Here is a 10,744-nt window from a genome sequence, read left to right as displayed (position 1 = left end):
CCAGTTTTAAAACCAAACTCGGTTGTCCCGGATTGGTTCAGCTTCAAAACAAAGGGGAGGGGTAATACTCGCTTCCGGCATCCTGTTAGCCTTCAGGCAGCAAAACTGGTTTACGGGTCCGGGACTCGTGTCGCAGCCACTGCAGTGTCTCCGACGGCTAAAACCAGCCCCCGGAGGGCGCCAGCTGGTAATAAAGCTGTGACTACTGTGTAAAGGCGGCATAATCATCGCAACAATAACAGCCATAATTAAGCTAACCACCATCCGCCTGCGCCCTAGCATATGCCCTGACTCACCCAGACGGCACGCTGGCCGTCAGGGAAAGAAACTGAGGCAGAGGCAAAGCCGGGAGGCTGGAGAGACCAGGGGCCCTGAATTCTGCAGCCGGCCGATTCCAAAACGCGCTAAGGCGTTAAACCTGCAGCGCCCACAAAACGATTCTGATGCAAGCCCTACGCCTCCCGAGACTGCTCCGCCCCCCAGATCACGGGTTCTAAACTTCACCCCAGGCCCATGGGAAAGACCCGCGCGGAGCGCAGGGACCATAAAACAAACTACATCTCCCTTAAGTCTTCGCAGGCAAAGGCGCGCTCCTTCCCTGCGCCCCGAAGCCACACGCGGCCCCGCTGAGCCGCAATGCCTCCTGGGAGTTGTAGGACGGTAGCGCGCTCTTTTGAGGAAAGTGCCAGACTTGAGGACTCTATATCCCGTGGTGCGCCGCGGCTGTTTCTGACGCGACTCAGAGGCCAGGGCCGGGTGGGGGGCGTGGCCTTGCAGGGCCCCACCCCGCTCTCCTCTGGCTGGCCTGGCGCGCTGGTGGCAGTAGGGGCGGTGGCGGTGGCGGTGGCGGTGGCGGGGGGGAGGGGCCGGGCGGGGGGCTGGCGGCAGCGGCGGATGGACTCACGGGTATCGGAGCTGTTCGGCGGCTGCTGCCGGCCCGGAGGGGGCCCGGCCGTGGGCGGAACCCTCAAGTCTAGGGGGGCCGGCGGCAGCAGCGGCTGCGGGGGCCCGAAGGGGAAGAAGAAGAACGGAAGGAACAGAGGGGCCAAAGCCAACAACCCCCCTTACCTGCCCCCCGAGGTGAGTACCTGAGAAACGGTGGGTTAAGAGGAAACCACTCCTTTCGGGTCCCGGGACTCCGAGAAGGAGGGACACAGAATTAATCCCCCCTTCCGGTGTGAAGACCCCGGGGGGAAAGGCGAAACCCTTCTTCCGGTGCCAGGACCCCAGGGAGGAGGGACAGAGAACCGGGCCTCCCCTCCAGTGTCAGGACCGCGGGGAGTTAGAGTGAGGAGGGAGGTTCTCCCCTCTCTGCGGTCTAGATAACAGCAGAAGTAGGGGGAGAGGGTCCCACCCGACCTGCTTGGGAAAAGCAGAGTAGCATGCCCCTGTCCGCCCCGCGCCACCACTACTCCTCAGGCAAGGGAGGACTGTGTGTAGGGATGAGGAAACCGAGTTTTCTAAAGTTGTTCCACGGGGAGGTGGGGAGTACCCGGGAAAAGGAGCAGTATGTTCTGTCTGTATCCCCGAGTGTGCACACGCACACACACACCCCAGCAGCTTAGTCTTCCTATCCTACGAGGAATTGAAGACACCCGCCGCATATCGGTTCTTTCTATCCCCAAGGTAGAGAATAACAGCTACTTTGTCCCTCTTAGGAAAGGAGGACCCACAGGGAGAGTCTAAACCAGTGGTTATCAAACTTTAATATACACAGAATCACCGGGATTGCTGCCCCATCCCTAGAATTTCTGATTCTATGGGTCTGAAGTGGGCCTGATAATTTGCATGTCTTACAAGTCTCAGGTGATGGTAATGCTACAGCTCGGCCCTCACTTTGAGAACCACTGGTCTAGACTGTCATCCTTGTATCACTTTTTTTTTTTTTTTTAAGATTTTTATTTATTTATTTATACATGCACTGGGTACAGTCAGAAGCGCGGGAGGGTGAGAGAATTCACCAGAGCCAGAGCGGGGAACAGAACAGGCAGACTGATGAAATACACTGCTGAGGGGAGCAGCGGGCGCGGCAGGAGAGGTCTGCACACCATGTGGGACCCTCCTCACCCAGTGGTCGGGAATAGAACTGGCGATGCAGAGGCTGCAGGCAGGTTCGCAGCCTGGCACTCAACCGCTGCGCCACCAGGGGAGGCCCCCTTGTATCACTTTTTGTAAACCATCCATCCTAATTGTTCATCTCCAGCAATAAAAAAGGTCTTTGTTGATGGGGAAACTCCATGAAGTGGAGTACTCCATGAGGTGAAGATTATGGGTTGAACACCTGTTAGGTCTATCCCTTGCTGGGCTGGCAGAATGATGGCAGAAAGGGAAGAAGAAAAATAAAATGGCCAAGCAGCTCTCCCACCTGCCTGTCACTCTTTTTCTTTCTCATTTTCCTAATAAATCTGTCTTTTTAAAATGTAAAAAAGAGAAAAAAATGGCTAGAGAGGAAGAGTGTAGAATTCAGGGCAGGCAAAAGCAAATCTCATATGCCTTTGCATCCTAGATGGGAAGACTCAAGCAACAGGACGTTTCTGTGTTGTGTCATGTGATACAGGAAAGAGGTAGAGGAGACTGTAGGGTAGATTCAGAATTTCACCTCAGCTGAGTGGTTAGTGGACAGGAGGTAAAAGCCAGAGTCTGTTTTGTGGAGCCTGTCCCCTTTATTATGTTTTCTGAGTTTCTTCTCTTCATGTCAGCCCCAGCTTTGGTGCCTTACTCCTCTCTCACTTGGACTGCTTACTGGACTTGTAGTGACCACTGCTAAGCTCACCCTTTGGCTCTGCTCCAGAACCTCTTGCAGCCTCTTACTTGTGATGACATCAGCTGAGCGGGGTGGGGTGGGAGGAAGGGTGTCTCCCAGACAAGTGCAAAGAATGGTCTCAGCAGCCTGGACACAGGAGCCATATAGTAGTTTCAGGCCCTGAGAGAAGAAAGAGGTGATCTTGCATCTGGTAAGAATGTGCTGCCCCGGAAATCAGAGGAGGGACTGAGGGTTCTGTTCCTGACTTAAGTGGGTAATTATTAGTAGCCTTTCTTTCTGACAGGTCACGTTGGGACTGAATAGAGGGCTTGTCTGCCAGTGACCTTTGGTAGGCCCCCACCTAAGCAGGTGCTATGGAACTTCCTGCTTTCTCAAGTCAGTTATCTGTGGCAGTGGGAGTCAGGGGGCAGCAGAGGTTGGGTCTGGATGGTATGTGGTGACTGCTCCCGGTTTCTTTTCAGGCTGAAGATGGAAACATCGAATATAAAGTGAGTCTTCTCCTGGGGCGGGGCAGGTTATCCTTGTGGTGTGGGATGATTTCTCTGAGATTCTTCCAACTTCATGATCCATGGCAGATTAGGAATGTGGTTCAGGGTAAGGGCTCTGTGTCTCATTCTGTTGGTTGGGGACTTGATGCTAGAGGGCACTGAGGATGTGGGGCAGAAGGGAAGGTCCTGGTCATTGAAGCAGGACAGGTGGGGCGGGGGGCAGGGGGAGAGCGAACCTTGTGTGTTTAGGAGGAGCATCTGATTTTACCTTCTCACGATCCCTCACCTGTCCTAAGCTGAAACTGGTGAATCCATCCCAGTACCGCTTTGAGCACCTGGTGACACAGATGAAGTGGCGGCTCCAGGAGGGCCGGGGTGAGGCCGTCTACCAGATTGGGGTAGAGGACAATGGGCTGCTGGTGGGACTGTCTGAGGAAGAGATGCGGGCCTCCCTCAAGACCCTGCGCCGGATGGCTGAGAAGTATGCTTCCCCTCCGCCCCCACCCCCGTTCCCATTTACCTTACACTGGGGAGGACCCAGGTCTACCCTGTCTCCTAGGCCTGAGGGACCAAGAAGGGGCCTTCCTTCTGCATTCTCTTGACAGAGTGCTGAAGTAGGGAGTGTTAAAGTCCTTTGTGTTTCCACCTCAATCTGGGCATTTTTGCTCATTGATTTTAAGTTTTGTTTAAAGGCAGCTATGGGTGTGGGACAAATTAGAGGGTGGTAAGAAGTGAAGTAAGGTATTGGGAGTTCTGTGGGAGGTATGGAAAGATCACTGGCCCAGAGCCAGAGTGGAGGGAAGAGTACAAAGGAGATGTGGCAGTTGTGGCCTTGCTGTGACAGGGTTGGGGCAGACATCACAGTTCTCCGAGAGCGGGAAGTAGATTATGATAGTGACATGCCCCGGAAGATCACCGAGGTGCTGGTACGAAAGGTTCCTGACAACCAACAGGTAAGCACATACACTTCCCTGCCTCTCTCACCCGTGGTCCCTCGGAGGGCCCTGTGGTGGCAGGCTTTTCCCTGGCCTGTCACTACCTGTGACTCAACCTTCAGTGGCCAACGGTGAGAGATTCGAGCTCTTACTCTGGCAATTCATCCACAGTTCCTAGATCTTCGTGTGGCCGTCCTGGGGAATGTGGACTCAGGGAAGTCAACGCTGCTTGGAGTCCTGACCCAGGGAGAGCTGGACAATGGGCGGGGCCGGGCTCGTCTCAACCTTTTCCGCCACCTGCATGAGATTCAGTCTGGCCGAACCTCCAGCATCAGCTTCGAGATCCTGGGCTTTAACAGCAAGGGAGAGGTGCATGCAACCGATGGGACCCAGTGGGGCCAGACTTTAAGGTTGGGATGGTAGCAGTGAAGGACAGAGTCCAAGGGCAGTGTGGAGACTTTGTGGAGCATTGTTAGTCAAGGCCCTGAGTGTACTGAGAAAGCTCCTCCTTAGAAAACAAATGGAGAATCAACTGAATTAATTCAGAAATGGGCTCAGGGTTAAAATGCAGGGTCACCCAGGGACTGGCAACTCTTAAAGGGTTGGGGAGGCTGGCAGGGGGCACTGAGAGCCCTGGGCTCTGGGCCAGGTGGTGAATTACAGTGACTCACGGACGGCAGAAGAAATCTGTGAGAGCAGCTCCAAGATGATCACCTTCATCGACCTGGCAGGCCACCACAAGTACCTGCACACCACCATCTTTGGCCTCACCTCATACTGCCCCGACTGTGCCCTGCTCCTCGTCAGTGCTAACACTGGGATTGGTACGAGGCATTGGGGCAGGGGCAGGGCTAGAGGGGGTTGTGAGAAGGGGGTGCTCCTCAAATCTGTGAGCCTCAAATCTTGTTCCCTTTTCTGCCTCCCCTGTTCTCTTTTCTCTGCCGCCTGCCTTCTCTGAATCAGCTGGCACCACAAGAGAACATCTGGGATTGGCGCTGGCCCTGAAAGTACCCTTCTTCATCGTGGTCAGCAAGGTGGACTTGTGTGCCAAGACCACAGTGGAGAGGACAGTCCGCCAGCTAGAGCGAGTCCTTAAGCAGCCTGGCTGCCACAAGGTTCCCATGCTGGTCACCTCAGAGGATGATGCTGTCACTGCTGCCCAGCAGTTTGCCCAGTCACCCAAGTAAGTCTCACTTCCACAGAGAAGGCTGCCACAGGGCCCAGGAGCATGATGTCCCCAGGACCCAACCAGTTCTGCCTCAGTTCTGTGACTTTTCAGGTTGGGTCTAAGGGAGAGGGGGGTCTTTGCTAAAGGATTTGATCCTTCTCACAAACCAGCCTGGAGCTGTACTGGTGCCTGGGACTCTAGAAACGAATGCTCTGCCAGGCATTTTCCATCTCCCTTGAGTTTGAGGATGGGCCACATTCCTTGTTTGGTTCACAGAGAGGGCTCAGAGCTCCTGAGAAGCTTAGCAGATAGAAGAGAGGGCCTCCTAGCCTCCCAGAGAGTAGCTTGCCTATTCATACATGGGTCTCTATCCTCTGATTCCTCTTAGAATTTTCCTTATCTGTCCATTCTCCCTCTGTCTGTAGTGTCACTCCTATCTTCACACTGTCCAGTGTGTCTGGAGAGAGTCTAGACCTGCTCAAAGTCTTTCTCAATATCCTGCCGCCACTCACCAACAGCAAAGAGCAAGAGGAACTCATGCAACAGCTGACAGAATTCCAGGTAATTGGCCTTGCAGACGGGCAGAGAACTGGGAGCTGTAAGCGACATGCTGACCAAGCCCCGAGTCAGCTTAGAGATTTTGGACCTGCTAGCCCTACTTGGCAAGCCATTGATAGACTTTTCTTTGGCTTCAGGTGGATGAAATCTACACTGTACCAGAGGTGGGGACAGTTGTTGGAGGGACACTTTCCAGGTGAATTGCCTTGCTTGCTACCCACCCCACTCAGCTCTCACATACCCATACCCTTGACCCAAAGGAAGCCCTGGAGTTGAATAGAGCCCATCTAATGGATGTGCTTATTCGCAGATTGGCTTCCACCATTGTGATTGCTGAGGGAGCCAGTCTGTTGGCTTGTGAGGGAAGAAACATTATTGCTACTTACTAGGAATATCCAGGTCCCTGAGGGAGAACAGTGGGCCTTTGTCCCAGGAGGATACTTCAAGTATATTCATCTCCAAGTAGGGAAACAAGCAGTCCCTCACAACTCCAAAGCAGACAAAGGAAACCCAAGGAGATAACTTGCCCTTGCAGGGATCAGGTATTCCATGTCAGGCCAGCAAATACCTCTCAACCAGCCAGCTGTCACTACTGGTTTTTCCTGGTATTATCCTTCAAGTCTGAACTGCGGCAGCCATCCATCTCCCTACCTCCCACTCAGAATTTAGGGTTTCTTTCTCCTTGAGGGACTCAACCTTAGAAACCTTAGAAGGGAAGAAGTGATTTGGGTGACCCTAGCAGAGAAGTAGGAAGGGGAGCCTCGGCTGACACTGTGCTACCTGCCCTCCGGGCTGCAGTGGGATTTGCCGTGAGGGAGACCAGCTGGTGGTGGGCCCCACTGACGATGGCTGCTTCCTGGAGCTGAGAGTATGCAGCATCCAGCGCAACCGCTCTGCCTGTCGAGTGCTGCGAGCTGGTCAGGCTGCTACATTGGCCCTCGGGGACTTTGACCGAGCGCTCCTTCGAAAGGTGAGGTGGGAGCGTGGTTTGTAGAGGAAATACAAAGAGAAGTGCCTGGTAGACTAAGGTGCTTCAGAGGCACGCAGAGGAAACAGTCTCTAACCCAAGAAGCTGGTTACACAGACGATCGTGCATGAGAAAGACTTAAAATCAGATTATTAAATGTGAATCACTGGTGCAAACCAAGTGTTCAGGACCCTAAAAACAAAGCATTAGAAGGATTAGAGGACATGGGAGGTGGGTGTGAAGGGTTTCCTCTAAGGAAAGTTTTGAATACTGTCTTCTGAGGTCTGTTTAGAGTCCTAGAGGAAGAGAAAATTCTGGAGCAAAAGGTTGTAAAGGTTTTTAGGGAGGAAGAGATTAATTGGATGTCTGCCCTTACTGGGTCTGGGGGCTGTGCCTCCCCAGGGCATGGTGATGGTGAGCCCCGAGATGAACCCTACCATCTGCTCAGTGTTCGAGGCAGAGATAGTACTACTGTTCCATGCCACCACCTTCCGTCGAGGCTTCCAGGTAACAGTACACGTGGGCAACGTACGTCAGACGGCAATTGTGGAAAAGATCCATGCTAAGGTGAGAGGGAACCAGCCATGTCCCCGTTTTTCCAGGGAAAAGCCAGATTTCTCCTGCCTGCAGAAAGGAAGCCCAGTCCCAGACTCATAGAAAACTCCCTGATACTGCAATGGGAATAAAGCCCCACTTAGGGTGGACAGAAGCTGCTAGGATCCGAGGGTGGAAAGCCAAGGCTGGTAGCAAAAGGGATGGGAGGCACTGGCCAAGGCCAGTGACCAAATATCTGCTGCAGGACAAGCTGCGGACAGGGGAGAAGGCAGTGGTACAGTTCCGCTTCCTGAAACACCCAGAGTACCTGAAGGTGGGCGCCAAGCTGCTGTTCCGGGAGGGTGTCACCAAGGGCATCGGCCATGTCACTGATGTGCAAGCCATTGCAGCAGGAGAGGCCCAGGCCAACATGGGCTTCTGAACTCCTCCAGCAGGCACAGCTCGATTGCTGTCCCTACAATACATAAGGTGACTTCCAGTAATGCTGCCCCTGTTGGCGGCTCTGTGTGTTAATAGGTTAAAGAAAGAGGGGTGCTCCGTCACTTGCGCCCTGTCACCTCTCTGGAGAGGTGTCAAGCTTGGTGAGGCCAGGGAGGGGCAGTCCTGTGGGAGAAGACAGAATTCAGGGCCGTCCTCAGCAGCTGTGTCCTCCTGGCTGGCTCATCACCTGTGGCAACCCCATGGCCTGTCTACTGGAAGGAGCAGACCACCGCCACATCGGCCTCCACTGTCAGGACCGGGCATGATTCACCAGTGTGTCCCTGAACTTCAGGAATTGCCATAACAACTGGGGGTGGCCCTTGAAGGGCTCCTTTTTCTATACCTCTTCTCAAGGTCATGTAAGTTGCCCACCTCTACCTGACTGTGGACAAAAGACATCTGGTGGCCCAGGGTATGAAGAAATGGCACAGGGACAGTGAATGACAGTGCTCCCACCCTGTGCTGACACATGAAGCCTATTCCTCAGCTTTATCTCCCTTCCCTTCACTCAAGGGCCATTTCCCGTTTCCGCTCTCAGTGGCCCCACAGGTGCTATTTGTCGTGCTGGCCCAGGCGTGGGGCTGCCGAGCTAAGTCTTGGCAAACCGAAGGTCAGCTGCATGTCAATCAATCTTGTCCCCTCTTCTGCAGTGATCTGTTTAATGCTGGGTCAAACAGTATGTTTTACTTTCCCAGACTGGTGGCTGGGGATCTGAAGCACAGCTCCTCATCCTGCCATCCCCCCACCCCTTTCCTGCTCCATGTAAGTCCTCTTGTTTTAGTAACTTGCAGTGATCATCCCTTTCTCTCTGTTGCAGGGAACCTGGAGGAAAGGGAAAGATGTTGCCATTATTTCCTAATCATTAGGGCATGGACTCCCTCCTTTCCCTTTGTTAGTGTCCTGGGTTCCCATGGACTCAGGGATTTGTTGGCTGGTTTCTCTGCATATATATATATACATATATATTTAAATACACATATATTGTACAGAATAAAGATGTTTTATTGAACATACTGTGCTTATGCTTAAGACACAGGCTCAACTTGAAGAGCTAGATTCTTCTCCAGGATTTAGAGACAAGTGAAACCTTAACACTGCTAAGCCTTGCATGAGGAAAGGGCCCATCTGGTATTTCACTCACCATTCTTCCTCCTCCCCGCCACATGCAGCCAGAGTGCCAGCACTGTGACGAAGCATTTTGACCTGTTTTGTGCAGTTCTTTGAGTGAGCCTAATAGAAAGTGAAAGTGATACTTCTCAAATGAGAGAGGTAGCCACCCCATATTTGGGGAGTTGGCCACTTGCTAGTGTTCACAATGGTGAGGAGTCCTTTACTGTACCCTGATTAAATGAGATTTGGAGACTAGCATGCCAGCTGCTTGGTAAAGACTAGAATTTAGACATGTGGTAATCTGCTCCTTACACTTTTCCTAGCAATTATGAGGGCCACCTGACCAAACTGAGTTCCTAGTACCTGAACACAATTTTTTATGGGTAGAGAAATAGTGCCTAAGGTTAAAGTCAACACAGAAAGCAGGGACTACATTTTTTCAGTACTGAGCCTTGCAAAAGAAACCCAAGAAATGTGGCCCAGGGTCCCATAGGGCATTCTGCCTCCATGGTACTAAAATAGCTTCCCTAAAATAGCTTTTTCAGACATCATGGTTTAACTTGCTACACTGAGAACTGTGGTTGAAGAACTTCCTCATATAGTGGCAACTAAGAGCTGTTTACTGTCTTCTGTATAGCTGCTGACAAACAGCAGTAAGGTAAAAGGTACTACAGCTTTCATCTAACACTGGCCTCTTCGTGTCTGCCTGCTGTCCCTCTACAGGCTCTTTGCTAGTATGCAGGGCAGGTCTGGCATTCCTAAGGAAACAGAGGTGTGCTGCACTGATAACTTTACTGATTACCCACTAGACACACCCCTTCCAAACACACACTTACTACCTATCTTGGTTGGCTACATTACTTTTCTATATGACCCCTTCCAGTCAACCAATGTGTTCAAAATTGGCTGCACTTGATCTGTATAGCACCTAAGGTTCAAACTTTTTGCTGAATTAAGATAGGAAATTTTGGAAAGTCAGTTCAGTACTTACTATCTCCAGGAACTAGTGAGCTTTGCTACATAAGGGAACATTTAGGAAGACTTAAGAGGTGTTTAAGGCAGTTTCCCCTTACTCCAATAGTATATTTGATATACATTTCAATTAGTAATGAGCACCTATTATGTGCAAGGCACTATGAAGAATTCTTGCCTTCAAAAAACAACTACTAGGGGCAGGGGCCATATACAGAGTGAAAACTATCTACTGTTTAGCTGCCATTGAAGTGAAAATTAGACATGTGGTAATGGAGGATGGAATTTCCTCTTAAACCTATTGGTTTTCAAGTGTTATCCCTCTTCAGATTAAATACAACCCCTCCCCCCATTTGTAAATCTGCTTTAAAAACAGTTGGTTTGTGTGTATGTATGGGAGGTAAAGAGATGTACACCATTCTCCCTACCTACTATCCCCCACCATCTAGCTTAGTGCAGCATTTTCAGTTGGGTTCTCTGCATAATTCTAGGTTTCCCACATTAGAAAATCAAAAAGGAGATCAAAAATATAGTACTATAGGGCCTCCCCGGTGGCGCAGCGGTTGAGCACTGGGTTGCAAAGCTGCCCACAGCCTCTGCAGCGCCAGTTCAATCCCCCGCTGCTCCCCAGCCAGCGGAGGAGGGTCCTGCTTGGCGCGCAGACCTCTCCTGCCGCCCGCTCTGGTGAATTCTCTCACCCTCCCGCGCTTCTGACTATACCCAGTGTTTGTATAAATAAATAAATAA

The 10,744-nt window shown here is 51.9% G+C and overlaps 1 protein-coding gene across 1 annotated transcript; it reads left to right on the top strand.

The window, feature by feature from the left end:
- The first annotated feature begins 789 nt into the window (after positions 1 to 789).
- GTPBP2 (GTP binding protein 2) lies at positions 790 to 8,937 on the top strand. Its single transcript, XM_037519785.2, has 12 exons — positions 790 to 1,080; positions 3,226 to 3,252; positions 3,549 to 3,733; positions 4,097 to 4,205; positions 4,359 to 4,556; positions 4,837 to 5,011; positions 5,151 to 5,370; positions 5,781 to 5,916; positions 6,051 to 6,109; positions 6,712 to 6,883; positions 7,283 to 7,447; positions 7,680 to 8,937. The coding sequence occupies exons 1-12, from the start codon at positions 895 to 897 to the stop codon at positions 7,854 to 7,856; spliced, it is 1,809 nt and encodes a 602-aa protein (XP_037375682.1). The 5' UTR covers positions 790 to 894; the 3' UTR covers positions 7,857 to 8,937.
- The last annotated feature ends 1,807 nt before the right edge of the window (positions 8,938 to 10,744 follow it).

Source organism: Talpa occidentalis, unplaced genomic scaffold, assembly GCF_014898055.3.
Source record: "Talpa occidentalis isolate TD23 unplaced genomic scaffold, MPIMG_talOcc4v2.1 talOcc4.2, whole genome shotgun sequence".
Classification (NCBI taxonomy): domain Eukaryota; kingdom Metazoa; phylum Chordata; class Mammalia; order Eulipotyphla; family Talpidae; genus Talpa; species Talpa occidentalis.
The sequence above is the reverse complement of the archived record's forward strand: the minus strand, read 5'-3'. Positions and strand labels throughout refer to the sequence as shown.